The sequence below is a fragment of the Solenopsis invicta genome, chromosome 14, assembly GCF_016802725.1.
Source record: "Solenopsis invicta isolate M01_SB chromosome 14, UNIL_Sinv_3.0, whole genome shotgun sequence".
In the NCBI taxonomy this organism is placed as follows: Eukaryota; Metazoa; Arthropoda; class Insecta; order Hymenoptera; family Formicidae; genus Solenopsis; species Solenopsis invicta.
In genome coordinates this window covers 18640024-18658619 of record NC_052677.1, presented here as the reverse complement: position 1 = coordinate 18658619, position 18596 = coordinate 18640024, and the positions used below count along the sequence as shown (strand labels likewise).

Here is an 18596-nt window from a genome sequence, read left to right as displayed (position 1 = left end):
TAACAGCTCGTACATTTTCCCAGGAGTTATTATTCCGCGTGTAAATATATCGGTCGTCGCACAAATGTTCTCGCGGCCCTTGTTTCAATGTCCGTGTTAATTGATTGTTTATTTTATTATTATATTGTGTTCTTAGCGCTTGTTTATTATTGCGTTGTCTCGATTGTAATAAATATCGCGAGGTGAGAAAGAAATTATGTGAAAAATTGTACAGTATATCACGGCACACCCACGCATATTTCGAATGAATGATGTATCATCTCGGGTATCTCTTTTTTGGCCCACGATAAAACGGTAAGCGTGTGAAAGTTACGGCTAATGCCCACAGCAACTTTCGGCAGCGAAGAAATAACAGAGAAAACACGAGGCACGAAGAAACTCTTGGGATCATCTTATTACTACATCGCGAGTGTCGCCTGTCGATCAAGCTCGAGACAGAATGAGGGATTACGAGTGGCAGAACGCACCGAGCAAATCCCTACTCTGCAAACTGCCAATAACTCGTTGTCAGTCGCAGCACGTATCGTGTCTCAAAATAAGGCGACCGTATTTACGATGCGATTTCGCGACGTAATAAAAAAGAGTTGAAAGTAAATCGAGAGATCTATAATTCATCTATAATTCGTCATCTATAATTCGCCGTGTAAACTCACCGTAATTCGACGGGGCGGGTAGCGGTATCGCTTCTCGATCTTCTTACCTTAAATATTGATGACGAGATCGTGTACGAGGCTTACGAAAATTGCCAGTGCTAGAGGAAGGTATCAACGTCAACAGGGCTGCAAAGCTATAGTTTTCTAATTTGTCTGCACAAGTCATTTTGGTCGCGTTTGATATTAATGTGGTGCCTCGAGGTTGTTTCAAGCTGATATGTGACAGTCAATCTTCTAATTACGATCTTAATAATGAACGAAAAGCCATCCCCATTAGTCATCCGATTATTACATGGAGCGCGTTGCGCATCGATCCTCGTTGGATACTGGCACGAGAGAGTTTGACGCAAGCGGCAAATAAATCGTTTTCGTATTATTCCTCTTCCGTAATTCGACAAGTTCGATTGTTCGATGTCGACGTCACATTCGTTTCTAAAGTAGGTATTGACGTCGATCGATGTCAAGTAGGAAAATAGACGACGAAAACTTCCGATCACTGTTGCTCGAAGGCGGTGATTAAACGAGGTTAGATGACGGTCATGCGAAAGCTCAGAGATAATTAAACGTAAAACGTGAGACGTAAGACGCGCCCGACAATTCGCCGAGTAATCCTAGCCGCGCGGGAGACGACATTAATCCGAATTCCGGGCTGTTGATACGTGAGAAACCAACTGACGAGCAACGGGACGATGCGTGAAGAAAGGCGCGAGAAAGTTCCCACCGCGAAAGTTTATCTTTCAGGAAGATAAATAGAGGCGAAGTGGGACATGAACCTCTTTGAACCGTGTTGTCCATCCCGCGAATGTAATGTGGAACGACGGTGACGGGAGAATTTTCAACCTTTCCATCCCTTCTCGCTCCTTCTTTCTTTTTTCTTCTCGTCGTTTCTCTTAGTCCGAAGACGGAAGACAATAAATCCTGGTGTGCAGTTACGGCACGAAGCGCCGTTAACTCCCGATAATGGCTCTGTATTAGTTTCGTCTCGTTTGATCGCGAAACTTTTCTTATTCTCTGTCGGGAGAGAGTCACGTCCGACTATGGCTCCACAGGCTCCACTCCGCCCTCCGTTGTACTGGAACCGTACGATCGGCTTCGATGCGGGTGCACATCATTCGCGCGATTGAACACACGCGATCGTGTGCATAAGGGCCTTACGTGTGCGTCGCGCATCGGTCCTGTCGTCTCGATTGCTCGTCGGGCAAATTGAGGATTTGTTTGTCTTGGCATCCGTGTCGGTTGTCTTGATAAATCCTTAAGCTGTCGTGTGGAAATATCGTTCTACGTAGCACGTGTGTTTGCGAATCTACATACCCTTAGAGCGAATTATTTCTGATACGTGAGTAAACGGTACTATGGCAAAAGGTCGCGAACGCCGCCTTAAAATCAAAGATATTTCGTTTGAGACGAATCTCATCGTTTTAACAACAAATCATTAAAATGCGTTTGCTTCGTACGAGAGCGATGGAGAGTTAACTTGATACTGCATGGGTACACGCTTAGCGATTTTACCAAGCGTATAGCGAACGCGAACGTTCATTGACGTCATTCGGTAGATTGTATATACGCCAAAGCGAATACAAATACGTTCGATTCGCGTTCGCGTTCGGCTCGATTCCCTCATGAGACGAGATATCAAAGACAATTCGTGCGCGATGCGGACGCGCATTAGAGGCCTGCAAATCTTATTCCATTCCCACTCGCTATCGATTACATATATCTATCAGTCTCGATGCTCTTGCCGCTGCTCGCGGATAGAGTGCGGAGAAAGCAACCAACGAAGCCACTGCAGCAGGAATAGAGAGAGAATTCAACTGTATTCCCGATAACTCGAAATGCTCGAGACTATCAATTCCTACGATTCCCAAAGCTGAATTAAGGTGGCTACTCCTAACATCTAATATTTCTCTATTGTGTGTAGAGCCTAAACGATTATTTTTTTACGCATACGCGTCCCAATCTTGAACACATGCGCAAATGTGCACAATTAACTATGTGATTGCTTAAACAGGATAAAATATATTAAATGCTGTATATAAAAAATGTATATTATTAGTATTTATTAAAAATTGATATGCTCGATTTATGATTCGAACACTAATAAATCTATTAATAGCGTGCAATTAATAATATTTTTTTTTCATCAACTATAAATGAGGATAAATTTAACATGAAATTGTTTTTAATTTCTGTTCATGGAAGAAATATAATTTCACAATGGAAATAAGTGTATTTTATGAAATATTAGAATTTTGAAAAATCTAAATATATAGAGATAAAGACAATACATAAAAAAAATCTAAAGATATTATTTAAAACATTAAATTTTTTGTCTTACCATTTCGATGATCATTGTTAAGAATCAAATATGAATTAGCTTCAAGAAATTATTTTACTTCTTAAATTTCAAAATGGTTAGTTATGAAAAAAGACGTCTTCTTTTTATGTTTAATAACATATTTTAAGAAAAATCAAATCGGTTCTAAATAATGATGACATGTTCTTTGTAAAACGTAGAAGTGACATAAAAGTTTTCAAAACTTTTACCTGAAAAATCTCGTGAAAATCAATATATCGCGATAATTTACGAATTTGAAACTTCTTTCAAAAACGGACTTAGTCGAGTTTAAAAAATGGAATAAAGGATTTATATATAAAAATATTTTCACAAAAACATTCAGTTTGATATAGTTAAATATATAGATATGCCACGCACTGTGATTTTGTTAAATACTTTATCGCAAATAAATGTTTTCATTAAAGTCTTGTAAAATTTGCATGACGGGTTTAAATATTTTTCCAGAGGAATATCTTCAAATAATACATTTTCTGTGTACAATACTACAAAAATTCGGAATATTAATGTAAAATATCACAACGGGACGCTTAAAAATACAACGCATGTATTTGTTAAGCAGAAATCTGATAAAATAAAAGCGAATAATAATGCAAGAAATAGCATTCTATAATATCTGGTTTAATTAATAAAAACAAAATTACTCATATAAATTTACTGATTGATACTGTGTACATTAATTATTAAATAAGCTAAATTATTTTCAAAGTGGCATTAAAAGTTATAACTAGCGTCGTGTGTATTTAAAAATGTAAAAAGAGAAACTTTTATAACGTCGCATCCCATAATTGATAACTGATTTCGATGGGGTACGAGGAACGCGTATAATTTATCGTTCTACGCCTTGTAGAAGAACTTGGCAGCGTTTCAGGTCGTTGGAAAGTTGACCGAGGCCGCGCAGATGTATCGACATTTACTGGCCGGCTGCAATCCCGCTGATAAATTGCACGTTATTATTTTCGCGCAAGCTGCACGTGCTCGCCGATTTAATGACGAACGTTCATATAAATATTAATAGCCATTTGTTAGAAAACATACAGCCACTGTTACTCAGATTTAGAATTGATAATTAAAATCATTTACACAAATTTTTCCAAATTAAAGCTTCGAGAATAGCAACGTTAAATAATAATTATTGATTATCGGATTTTTATTCTATTTGCCCTTTTTTCTGTTATTATTTTTATTTAAAAAATTCAGCTAAAATACAAAGGTTTATTTATTTTAATTACACAAATTATATTCGAAAATCAAAGGTGCGAAAAAGCGATGATGCGTCGCGAGTCAAAATTGAAATTCGCGGCGACGCGACGCAGCGACGATTATGACGATCGACAATGCAATTGCAAAATTCGGCCCTGAATTAGACCACATAATAAACAAGGTAGAAATAATTTAATCAAGCTCATGGCGCGGCGGTGTGTCGATGCGGAATCACACCGCGCGCCGGCAGATATTTCGGTGACCGGCGAACTATTCAAACGGACTTCCGTGGTTCGGGGCGCGCCGGCGGCACGGCGGGTGGAAGGCAACTTGAAAACACGTATCGCGCAGAGTTGCTTGCCTATCGCGGCTAATTACGCGTAATGCGCCCACTGGCCGCTTTGTTGTAACACACCACGAAACTCGCGTTACTGAAATTTCACGAGCTCCGCGCGCGAGTTATTACGATCGTGCGTTATACGCGCTATCTCGCACTTTAATCTCCGCGCCGACATTATCCTTCCCGTATTGTTCCGATGGGAAGTCTTCCTAGGGGAAGTCGAAGTTGAAATGCGAAGAGCGAGAGAGATATATATACATATATATGTATATGTATTACCTTCGTCTCCACTCGCACGTGCGCCCCTATTATATAGTACTATTCTCAGACTTTGGCCGGGAGTAATGCATATTCCGCGTATATACAGGGTGCATTAGATCACTCATAGCACTCTTTTTTTTTCGAAAATGAGTGTTTGTCGGAAAGAGCACGAATACCACCAGCTTATTTATCGCACAGGGCTTTGATCTTAAAAATGTTAATTTAAATTTCCGATAATTTTTTATGTTTCAAAAAATAACTTATAATAACTCGTAATCCGACATTTTCGTATTTTTCTCAAAAATTGTGAATGAAATAAAAAAAAGTTTGAGCTAATGTTATTTGTGTTTTTAAAAGATCTATCCAACGATACCCTACTCGATACCATGTTTCCATTTGAAATTTCATACTCGATCCAGGTTTACCTTACTTTCAGGTTTCGGAAAACCGAAATGCCACCGTTAGTAATCCAGATAAACTTTGGCAATAAAAATTTTTTCATCAAAGTTCGACAACTATATTCAACACTGTCGAGAAATAAGGATCGTCTGATACACACCCTATATACTGTGGTTTCCTCGTAACTCACTCACACGCATTCTCTCTCTTTCTCTCGCTTTTACTTGCGAATTTAACTTGCGGATATTGCGGGACATCACGCAGTAACGAAGTTCTTTGATAAGTCATACGGAGATTACGAGGCGCTTAAGCCTCCGCGCCACGTCGCATTGGTCAGCGGATATTTCTTGCGTTTGTTCTCGACAATTCCTTTCGTATCGCGTGCAGTTTCCGCCCGCGCGAAGAAATCGCGGAGAGAAACAGACTTGACGCGGAAAATTGTTTGCAGGTCGTTCTAAAATTAATTACGACTCCAATCCAAATTGTCCACTAAAAAGACTCCTCCATTTATCGTGTCTCTCATAATTAACGTTGCTATTTATTCGAGAAATATACGCAATGACCGTGATACTACAAGTGGTCCGATATCGAAAGGGTTAATCGGGGCTTTCGCGGGCGTCCGATGCCGCAAACGTTTGCCCTGAATCCGCTGCGTACGCTCGCCGCGATTTACTTCCGATGACCACGGCGGCACTTCCGATAGCTGTGGTATTGCTTCCGATAAGTTCAGCATTATCCCGTCGGGAATCGAAGTCGTGGAGAGAACGAGAGCGCGTAGGAAGATATTATCCGTGTATAACAGTCCGCGCGATTTCTCTCAGTGTTGAGCAGCCACTTGACGTGCATATCCCGGGAGCTCGCGTGCCATGACGCGATGTGCGAACGTGGAAAATATGCATGCAGTGAAGAGAAAGAGAGAGAGAGAGAGAGAGAGAGAGAGAAAGAGCTTGGGAGAGAGAGAAAGCACTTCGGTGAGCAACCTGGCAGGGATTTGCATGGGACAATATCTCGTCTGATTTATTCCCCAGAGGCTGGAGGTGGAAAAGACGAGTCGAAAGGATTTATTTCTTTGGCGTTTTACGCGCCACACCGCGCGCGCACGCGGCACGTGAAAATAAAGGAGGGTGCGACAACTCTCCTCTTTTCTTCGCGCGGCAAGGAACCGGGAAGAACATCCGGTTTATCGCCGGTTGTATACAGTACGCGCGATTTCTCCGCAGCAGAGCGCGCTGAGCGGAGCGCATCGACGCGCGGCATCGTGGCGCGGCATCGTGGCGCGGCATCGCGCGCAAACGTTTACGGCCTTTACCGTTTAGTTTATCGGTAGAACGCTTTTCCCGGCCTCTACTTGAGCCCCCGTGGGATTTACGGTCCGACCCGTAAAGTCCGACTCTCCACTTACTTTCGCGTCCCGCGTCCCGCATCCCCCGTTGATTTCACCATCGCGCCGTGCTCTCGCAATCGAGGGTCGTGACTTGGCTCTCGGCGTGTTCGTCCGTCAGCAGATAGTGTCATCTACCAACTGACTCGTCCACGGCTCGTTGCCTGTCATCGTATACTTGTTTTGCGCGGCAATCTTGGTGAATCGTCGTAAAAATACTCGTACCCCTATCGCGCTTATAGTCAGTTGGATAGTTCTAAAATGTAACTCTGCCCATGACGATGTTTTAAATGACATTATCAGAGAAGCCATTTCAACGCGATGTAACAAAACCATTGTGTGTTACTCGTGAAGGTTTGTGTACACAGTGGACAATGTAAGCCCTGACAAAAGATCGTTGTCAAGGTACTGTTCCGACCGCTATTTCTGAATTCTCATATGAGAGTATCATACGCACATGCGCGATTTTACGGGCGAGTCCGAGGTCAGCGCGATAACCATCGTGACGAGGGTGGGTTGAAACGGCCGAATTGGGTGACCGGGCTTTCAGGGCACTGTAATTTTCGCCCTTGCTCCATTACGCTCGGACCCGAAGAAAAGTAATGATGATGATCCTGACAATTTGGGGATGAGCGGCGTGGAGAGATGTTGATAAGCGCAGTGTACCCTAGATATTTCCAAATATACCCTAACTAGTCCCTCCATTATTAAGTGCTAGTCTATCGCTACTCAGACTAATTGATTTCCTTTAGCGAGAAAAATCTGGAAACGTGATTATTTACGAAACGTTTCGTAAATAATTTATTTATTTGCGATTTAATCAAAAGGTTACGATCTCTCGATGTCTTTCGACATCGTTTCTATTAGTTCTTAAACAAAGCCACAGACCTAATCTCGATGACTCCGCACACGTACGTGAGAGGGTAGGTAGAAGAGGAAGGTGAAGAGGGAACGGTGAAGTTAGTTGGAGACTTCATAGTTCGTCGTTAGATCCGAATACATATACTCAGTTGACGAGAGTTTCATTCCGGTAAGTTCGCGCGGGTTTCCCAGCAGTAATTACTTGTAAATCTCTTACGAATAACGGCAAACGCGAGATTAATTTCGCCCACGAGGACGTGTAATAATTGCAGCTGCCCTCACAACTGTGCAGGAAAGTATGCAATTAATATCGTCCAATTGTTTTAAATCATTCGAATTTACGAAGCTCTACATCATAAAGTCTCGTACATTCTAAAGAATCGTTATCGAACGAGCTTTAAAGATAATATGAAAATTTTATTTTCCTACTTCAATGCGATTCGTATTATACACATGATTTATAAGTACATATCCCTTTCAAAAATATTCAAAGCTCCTAAAACAGAAATATAAATCAGTATGCTGCAATCGAGCGAGTTAAAAGAAAATCAATGGCGCGCACTCAAGCGATTTAATTTCTCTTCTTGAGATTCAGCTGCTCTCTCCACTACTTGTGTCCAAACTGCGGAAAATTTTGCTTTATTTCGCCAATTCTGCGAACGTCAGGACCAAGCGGAACTTGTTTTTTTGCCGCGTACGCGTACAAATGTATAAGCAAAGCTATTTTGTGCGAACGTCCATTGTTTATGCGAACCTGATCAAATTGAAATTGTTTCTCTTTAACAGCTCTTCAAGCGGACTAGAAGTTCCTTTATAATAATAATACTTGAAACGTTTCGTTGGAAATTTGATTACGACTGATACAAACTTGTTGAGATTAATTAATTGATTTTATGCTTTCGCATTTCTGGCAAAGTAAGCGTCGTCAAATTTAACGGTAAATCTCGTATTTAATTATATTCTACTTTTCCAATATACATGTACATGTATACGTAACGGAAATAAATTTCAATAAATTATAAAATTATATTTTTGATTATGAAGTAACTGTATTGGCAACAAATAACTGATATTTCCTCGTTTATATCAAAGTTTGATTCCGTAAAAGATACAATTTGCCAAAAATCCAATGCGGTGAGCGAACAATATAAAGCCGTTTTGTAGCGACACATTGACACAGGTGGATATCGCTTTGTATCTGAATGTATCTCTCGGGCAATTTTAACGTATACAGCGCATTTTTATCTGCGCTGACATATTTACATGCGTTTGTGAAATTTTATTTGAAATGTCGTCGAAACCATCCAAAAAAGACTACCTCGCGAAAGGCCAATAATTTTGCCGATATTATTGTCGAGAAAGATATACGAAGACATATTGGCGACATTTCGGCGATAATATTGAGGATTTTCGATGATGTACGATTTCATTCGCGACTCACCCACCATTGAGCACGTGGACAAGAACGCTGGCTGACTCGGCTGTGGATGGTGCACAAGTATAATTGCCGGAATCGGCTGGCAGCGCTCTGCTGATCAGTAGACGTGACGTTCGCGTTTGCTTCTCCGTCACGACGCTAATGCCCCCGCGTTGACTGTAGTTTATCACGTTATCGCCTTTGTACCTGAAACATTATCGACAATAATTCGAAAAACATTAGTAAGCGTTGTGATTCGGGTTTAGGTAGTCTTCTTTTGTTCTTTTTGTTTTAATTTTTTATTCGTGTAACTTTTCATATAACTAAATTAATTTGATATATATATAATATATAATATATAAATCTATCTGAATCTACTTGAAAACTAAATTAATTTGATATATATATAATATATAATATATAAATCTATCTGAATCTACTTGAAAAAATATTAATTTATTCCATTCTGTTGATATATAATTTAAAGATTTTGTTTTATAATAAATTTGTAAATCTGTACTCTTAAAGAGATCAGAAATTAACATGTACCATTAGTGAGCGTTAAATGCGAAACAAAATATTTTTTTTTTTTTCGAAAATAACTTGTACGTGTCTTCATTAAGTTATTAAATAAAACATACGAATAAATCGTGCAAGTATTTATATACGAATGTAGAAGCACAAGGGAATTTCCGGATCAGCGCGCTAGCGAAACGCAGCTACGGATTCTAAGGACCACCGTCTCCAAGGACTAACTCCGTCGAAGATTCACTTCATCGGAGATTCGTTTTACGGGCGCTCGCGTTGAAATTTTTCGATAAAGCAGATTCTGTCGAATGGAGGTCACTGTAGATTTGGATTTCGCGAAACTCTCGGCTGTGTGTGTGTGTGTATGTGTGTGTGAAATACACGTGGAACAAATTCAATCCGCGCTATCGTCAGGGGAGAACGCTCAGACTCACCAATAGATGAAGGATGGTGGTTCCGGCGTTTGCAGCACGATGCAGGTCAGATTGATGTCGCTCCCGCTTTTGATGTAGAGCTCCGAATTGCCGTTGATCTTTGCCTTCGAGACTGCACACGAGGACAGAACAAAGTTAAAGTGGTTTTTGGCCGAAGAGCGGGCACGCGGTTCGAGTTGGCGAGTAAAGCCCGTGCCAAGAAGTATGATCGCAATTTCGTTTAAACCGCCGCAAAGCTGCAATTAACTCACGTCGAACCGCTCGAAATCGGTTACTTAAAAATTCACTTCGGAAACAAACGGCCTCGGAAATTGTTACCAAAGCACAGTAGAGGACTTGCGGACTTGTAATCGCTTTAAAACACAATTCCCAAATCTCCGTTCTTACATTAATTTTTTTTTTATTTCTGTTAAATTGCGAAGATGTCTGAAATCTTGTATCTTTTTACTGCAAAATTAATTATTGCTTTTAAATAATTATCTCGTCGTAATTTCGATTATAGCTTTCGATTATAGCTCTCCATAGCTTTTCATTTCCTTTTAAGAGGATTCAATCAATGTTCAGTAGAATTACTTAAATAGTAATCGATTGAATTTTATCGGTCGTATAAAAAGAGAAACGTGTGCACGTACCTACTACACTCAAGTTGAAAGCTTGACTAATTTTCGGCTCTGTCGAGACCTGACATTCATAGATTCCGCTGTCTCGCACTTGCGGCGAACTGATTTTCAGGGTCCACTCGTCGCTGCCATCGCTGTGCAACGATTGAAAACGCTGGTCGTTCGTGTATGTTAGGATGCCGACAGTGAGGATATGCAAATCCCGCTGCCTGATCCACGATACCTGCGCAATCAAGAGACACCTGTTATAGCAAGATACACCAAATTGGACACCGAGAAGTCCGACGTTTAGTCCAAATTCTATGTTAGGACATCTAACGCCCATTCCGTATACGTTTTTAAAAATATAACAGCGTAAAATAACACGGGAAAAATCGCTAATCTATAGCCGCAAATAAAAGATATCAAAAAATGTAAAAATTGACATCAAAATTCTTTTTCAATTTAAGTCTCAGTTTTCTGGATCTAGCATCGCGCACATGCGAATGCGATTAAATATACCTATAGGAGAGATGAGTAGGTGAATACTTAGATTATTTTTTAATACTTAAATTCTTTTTTGTTATATTTCCCATTTATTAATTTGCAAATAAACGTTGAAAATTCTAGCTTGATTATAAATTTTCTTGTTGCAAAAGATATAATCTTTGCGACTAGTCATCCCTAAATCAACTCGTTGGCATGATTTTCAACGCATTTCCAACAATTTCAGTATATTCGATATTTTAAACAACTAATTATTATAATTATTATAATTAAACTGTACGAACGTAATAGAAAGAATCTTTCTCATTTTCATGTTGGGAATGATTCTGTACATGGCAAAGTTTGTAATAATTGAAATACGAACATGTTGCATTATAATCAGCTTGTTCTGATAGCAGGATAAATTGTTATATATTACAGTATAAGTTGCCTGTACGGCAAATTCCATATTAAATTAATGAAAATGCAATAAAAAAAAAACAAGTTGCAAATATGTATTTCTTGGTAAACTTTATGTAGAGAAGGTAGTATTATGGCCATCCATTTACATTTTATCCAATAACTTTATTATATAACTTGTTAATATTTTATATTGAAACTTAATGCTTATATTTATCAAAATGTTGTTTAATAAATTCTGGACTCAAAGTTACGAAATATTTATTACATTGAATATTATTTATAAAAATGTAGCTACATTACATAATAAATCGAAGAGAAACGAATATGATCCGCAAAAAGAAATTTAAAAAATTGGTTTTGTTTAAAACAGATACAGTATTTTGTTGAGAAATTATATTATTTTTGATCGATTTTTCATTACCAGTGAATAATATACTACCTGTGCTTCCATTTCTAAAGACATTATTGGCTTTCGTCCTATCTCATATTTACACATTCAACTGATACAAGTCTTTTGAAATCATAGTTATATCATTAAATGTTACTTATTATATATTAAATAAAAATACAAAATACTGACAAGGTTTAATGATTTAGGTGAGTGGTATGCATTTAACAACTCTCCCCGACGCAAAAAAGGAAGATCTTAGACTGACATCCGGCTGTCGCGTGACAATCTGTCACCGGTGCAAAATCAAGGCTTAGGTGAAGCCCGCAATCGCGACGGTTGTACTGATTCTACGATCGCAAATATAAACGTCCAGATGCATGTGCATTGCGCGCGTTATTGAGGACCGATGGCGTGGCTGTGAATGGCGGAAGCAGGGGAGCTAAAGGCAGATCCGCAGAGGGGGGTAGAGGCGCGAGAGAAATTTGATTTATCGGCGATTACGATCGGTGATTGGACTCTGACGGGTTCCTGTGCGTCATGCGGTGATGCATGAGCAGCGGCCGATAACGCGTAATGTCACCGTTCGCCCGGGTGACCTATGCGCCTACCCGCGAAATTACTTTGCATTAGGACCGCGAGTGATGAATACCGGGTTAAACAGCGGCCCGAGCGGCCCGCTAATCCACTAAACCACCCGAAAAATTGACGTCGCGCGCTTATGTGTTTAGCACACACAATGCTTTACATTTTATAACATTTTATGTGTAGGTACACACCACTTTGCTTTACGTGACTGAATAATGGGCGGGTGAATTAAACGGGCAGCGGAATATAAAAGTGGTTTATTAAAAAAAAAAAAGTAATAATAAAGTAAAAAAGAAAATTTTGGGAAAAGAATATAAATTATTCTTCTTGTAAAAATATACACGTTCTTTGTTCTCCCTTAGTAATATAACATCAAAAAGATCTCGCAGAAAGAATTAATTTGCAGCACAATTAGATTGTGTAACTATTTAACGAATGTCAGTCAAATGTAAACTTTCTGATTAATTCTTGCTAAAAACGACGTTTCACGGCACAATGGTTACGGGTGAAAATATTTCGATGTTAACGAGATCATGCGTTAAAATACCTTTGTAATTTTCTAAATTTGCGCAAGAGGTGCGTGCACATTGAACCGTGAAGAGTTATACTAGTCCTGCAAGTTTGCAGCCGGAAGTAAGAAAAAAAAGAGGGCAAGAATAAAGTTACAAAAGCCGTGGCGCGCGCGCGAAAATGTGAACTAGGTTACCGTAAAAGTGCGAGGCAATGTCGCGGGGGTAAATGAGGAATGAACTCGTATACGAATTGCAGGTCGCGCAAGTGCATTAGCAAAGTGAGCGACGGAAGTTTGTCGAGGGAACGATCGCGGATTAATGCCTCGCCCACGCCGTAACTGCGAATTTATTTGACTTCGAATTGCGTGATTCCGATCGTCCGTGGATTTCCACGCGCTTGCACGTACGTAAAATTTATTCCACGCTCTAATGGCGAGCTCGCGCGCCGCGCATGAAAGAGCGCGGTGGAATTTAAAAAATATACTTCGCGCAAAATAATAATATGAAATTTTGAAAAATTTTGCGAGCCGAACAGAGCGTGAGCGACTTAATTTTACAATAACAAATTTGTTGCGCTTTCGCTCTAGTGAATCTCATCATCAACGACAAAATTTAATCGCGAGAACTTGTTGACGCATAATCGAACGTTAAAACATTCGCCGAGCTTTGCATAATGTGCGTAATAAGAAGATTAATCGGTTAATTAATTTTTTTTTCTAAAAACACGAACGACAGCGTAGCAGGATTATTGACTAGCGAAGGTTCGAGCGAAATAATTCCGTAATATTTTCCGCGTTCTGTATTCTCAACTTGTACGTTCTATCTTTAATCCTTTCGCTGGTAAGTTCATTAAAACCGTGCTTGGTTGGATTATTGGAGAAACGAACAATATTGATAACGTATAAAATACTATCGTTACAACGATGGTACTAAAGCGAATAACTTTTTTAAATAATTTTCAAATCAAAGCGGCAGCGATCTTTGTTCTCGCGACAAAAATAAAAAGAAAGCAGAACATGAAAATAAGAGAGCATTAACACATTTGAAAAATGACTTAAATGCGACGAAAAAATAATTTGAGAGTATTCGGTTGACAAATGCAATCTTGAACGATGTATAAATACTTTTTACTCGTATTTATAGTCGAATCCTTCCTTAAAAAAATAAGGATTTCTTGTTTCCGTCTGTCTTAATTTCACATACGGTAAAACATAATATACGAAACAAAGATAGACAGGAACAAGAAATCCTCGTTTCTCAAAAAAGAACTATGAATATGACGTTTATAAAAAGAGAACAATCTCCGAAGTCAGTATCGTAATATTTTTCAAAATAATTTTCGTTTTTGTGCATGACAAAAATAAAAAATCAGAACACAAAAGTAAAAGAAAATTGACAAATATGAAAAAGGATATTTAAAATCCGATGAAGAAATATTTCGAGGATACTTAAATGCAGTCTTGAACGATACAAAGTATAAATATATTATAAAACGCGAATATAATCTTGAAAATCGGTATATATATCGCGATGTTTAACGGACTCGCGATCCTAATCTTGTACTCGCGAAATACAACGTTGCCGTACTGGAGCACTGTTATTACAACGACGGGGTTCTTGATAAGGAAACTTGGAACTTACCGCACGATCGCCAAGATTGCGCACCCTGCAGTGCAGGTAAGCGGATTGCCCGACGGTGGTTGTGGTCTCCCTCTTTGTCGTGTTGTCGAAGTAGGGCTGACTAAAGGGTTGCTCCCAGTAAGAGGACGGATGGTGCTCCACTACGGATCTCCCGTTCTTGGCTGCACATTCTGCCAAAAACAATAAGGCTCGTTAATGGGATTTATTTATTGATATGCCTTAATGAAATTTTGACGCGTGGAGTATTGGAATTTACATAAATTTGTTAAAATAACTGAATAGCTGAATCTTTTAAACGCTGAGCATAGCAAATTTTCTGACAATGGCGTAATTGGTCCAATTAATCGACATCCGCGGTAACATCGAGTTTTAAGTAAAAAGAGAATTCATGTAATGTCCGAGCGTTCGTGTTCGGTCAGCGCAAATTAGAAACCATCAAAATGCGTAATTGAGAACAGATAGCTTAATGACATATCGATAATTGCTGGGAACTCTCGCGCAAATCAGATTGCGGCGCGACAATGCGATGAATTATGCGTTAAACGGCGAGAATGTACAAAATGGAATTTTAGGTGTGGAGGATCGAAACGTGTAGGATGATTAACTCTACGTATAAAATCTCGGTCACGTCGCGCTTTCATAAGGAAATCGATTCTTTCCGCTCGATGATTCCCATTACCGGGCAGGCTCCCGCCCGAGCTTATCCGGTTGAGTTTGAAGCGACCCGAACTCGTCGGTGCGAATACAGAAATTCAAATCCGAAACCCCCCGTTCGAGACGTCGTTTCGCCGCGGACGAATGAACTCCGCCCTTCTACCTTTCGAGAGTTCTACCTCGAAAATTCCCGGCGCATTGCGCGAAAGTTCCCGCGACGAGGTCTCTGGAACGAAAATCTGATCTATGCCTAGGAATTGCGTGATTTACAGGCGGAATGATCAAAGTCCGTTCGTTAAATAAAGTTATGCGCGTACGTAAAACAGCACTTGGTTCACAGTGTTTTCTAATGTGAATTTTATTGCTCTTCATATATAGAGCGCGCGCGCGCGCGGGCGCAAGAGAGGAAGAGGGAGATCTCTCTTTTTGCTTTTTTTACAAGGATTTTTTTTTATTTAACGGGTCACATTTAGAATTGAATATGATAAATAAATCGACGATGGAAACACTAGTCTGAAAAGATAATGATAAAAATAAGGACGTAAAAGTGTGGGAAGAGATAATAAAATGAAACTGTTGTTGTGGTCTACCAAGATCGTCGTCTCATTAAAGATATTTAATAGACTTTGAGAAAGAGAGTTTTCTCCAGCGTCCTTACGAGTGCAGCTGTTTTTCAAAGTAACGATCCGCCGTGCGGCGTAAAATTCATGCAACAGTCCCTCATCAATTTTTTCAACCCGCGCGTACTCATCCCTCTCCAACCACCACTCGCCTCACTGATTACTTTATTCCGAGAAAACGATACTCTTGGTGGCTACGTAAAACCTCCCGAGAAAGCCTTTACGTGCATTATAAGAAGAAGAGCAGAGTGAGAAAATTTACGGAAGGCTGCTGCCAAAGAATCTTTATTCTCATGTTGATACTCCATAAATGCAATATCCTGCGACCGCATAATAACGAAAGCTTCAATTGACATGGAAATTTTTTTTGTTATTTTATGTAACACAGCTCTGCATGATTTTGCGATTTAAAAAGCAAGAATAGTTTGTAATTTTTTGTGCGCTGAATCCGAATCCGTAAGTAAGAATGTTTTATCACGTCGAATTTTCGTGAAAAGAAAATGCTTCTTTCTAATAAAAACATTTTTTTTTGTTTATTTAAATAAATTATTCAAACAACGTTTTTGAAAAATAACGTTATAGAAGTAAGTTTTTTTTTCCAAAAAATTAACTTTGTAATTCTAATAGCTTTTTTTTACGAAATATGACTTTTTATTCCCATACATTCAATCCACTATTGAAATTTTTACTATTTGGAATCACTGGGACTGGATGGGGCAATCGTTCTACTTGACACTGTACCACCAGTACCACCCACCTTTAAAAATAAAGCGCGCCAGACAGAGGCTTTATCGATGATGATCGGCAGTAAAAAAAATTTGATATTTTTATATTAAAGTACAATGTTCAAGCATTAATTTGCGTTCTTTTAGAAATTTCTCGCGCACATCGGATTTGTCAGCTACGAATTTTCGAAAATAGTAAAAAATGCGTTTTTGGGCGTTTCACTCGCATTTTATTCATAAATTTGATGTGATTTGCCTTTACGGTTTTGAATTTGGCGTATAAAAAGTTATGGAAAATTACATTTCTGCTCCAAAGCGTAGAAAAAAATAAAATTTTGTAGATCTCTGTAACATATTTAAAATAAAGTAAAAATTGAAATTGCTAAGTAAAAAACATTTTATATTTGTGTATTAAAATCAGTTTGCATTAAGGCTTTTTGTATTAAATTTTAATATGCCCAAGTGGTAATTTAACATTTAATGTGATTGTGTTATTTGAATATTTTGTGTTAATTTGATAATCAACATTTTTTAATGCAAAAATAATATAATTTATGAATAGAAACAAACATGATATAAAAATAATGCAATTTTGAATCGTAATTTCTAAAATAAGTGAATAAAATAGTACGTTGTACGTGTCAATGTATAAATGATTTTACTGATGAAATATGCTTCCACATATAATTGTTTCTGAATTGTGCTAAAGTATTACATCTTTTGTGTTAATCTTTTATATAATATTTGTTATAAAATACTTCATTATATTCATCTTGTATTAATATAAAAATTTGAGTGGCTTGTTTGGCATATGTGAAAAATGTTAAATTTAACGCAAAATTTTTTTATTGTATGTGCACGTGTGTTCATCAAAAGGGAAAAATGTTGATACCAATGTTTTATATTCATGGAAGAATTTTTTTTCTTTTACCAATACAACGATCGAACTGTATGTTTCGCGTGAACAATTGGTTGATACATTATTCAAATTAACAATCGCGAAATTCTTCGGCTTCAAAGTGAAATCCGTTCGGAAATCCCTAACCGCAGGGTCGAATCGTCGATATCCTGCTCGCTCGAAATACCGCGCGAAGTTTCACAATGCAGCACAAAAAGCAGCCGATTCCAATCGCCTCGACTGTTAATCGGGTTTTTCGCGTTGCGAGTCGGTACGACGAGCGTGGCAAAAAAGGCTTAAAAACTGCAGGATGGGGTCAAAGTGAGCTCGAAAAGGATGAGTTTGTTAACCCCCGACTGCGCTCTTCCTTTTCCGCTAAAAGTTCGAGGCGAAGGAAACCGCCTCCAGCGGGGCGAGAAGCTTCAGGTGTTTGCTAATGGCCCGCGGCGCTGAAACCAATCATTCGTTGATGGGCTGCTTTTCTCCACTCCACCGTTTCTTCAAACGTGACGTATTTCTTATCAGTCTCGTCAACGCACACATACAACACACAATGTTTGCCTTTCCTTTTCATAATAACGCGAACCTCGAAAGAAATCCGACGATGGACATCGGCAGATTCAGATATCCCTTATTTACTATAACAACATATTATAAGTTGAAGATTGTCATGTTTAAGTTGTGCCAAAAAAATAGATTTCTAATGAGAATTTTCTACACTATTTGAAGAGCTCGTAATACTTTTATCCTTATATAATAAAAAGAACGAGTCGTCGAAACAAAATCACATTTGAAAATAATATTACAAAAAGGTTGATGGATAAAATGGACTGTTTTTGACCTCCGGAGAGGCTGGTAAAAATGATATGGCTCTTTTTTTACAGTTTTTAAACTGATTCCAATCTTTAAAAATGGTTATTTGTTAAAAAAGTATTGAAATCAATAAACAAAGCTGTGAAATATATGAAAAACTATTATGAGAACGATGTATTAATAAAAGTGTAAAACTATTGTAAAATAAACAATATTAAAGTAGACTGATGTGTGAACAACACAAATTAATAAATGAATAAATGATTCTTATTCGATAAAAACAAATGCGGTGCTTAAAAATATTTTTTATGTGAATCTTACAGTTTTTAGTAATAAAACACTACAACAAAATACTTAAAAAAAAGAGACTTTGAAAAGGGTAAAACAACAATGCTTTCAAGTACAATAACCAAGATTTA

The 18596-nt window shown here is 38.4% G+C and overlaps 1 protein-coding gene across 6 annotated transcripts in view; it reads right to left on the bottom strand.

Moving 5' to 3' along the window:
* Positions 1-18596, bottom strand: part of LOC105207766 (T-lymphocyte activation antigen CD86) — a 309464-nt gene that overhangs the window by 26116 nt on the left and 264752 nt on the right. For all 6 annotated transcript variants that reach the window (XM_039457591.1, XM_039457590.1, XM_039457592.1 and 3 more), the window contains 4 exons: positions 14468-14637; positions 10463-10673; positions 9831-9942; positions 8897-9075 (listed from right to left, as the gene is read on the bottom strand). In XM_039457591.1, the coding sequence (XP_039313525.1) occupies positions 8897-9075; positions 9831-9942; positions 10463-10673; positions 14468-14637 (672 nt within the window). The remainder of the gene's footprint in view (positions 1-8896; positions 9076-9830; positions 9943-10462; positions 10674-14467; positions 14638-18596) is intronic.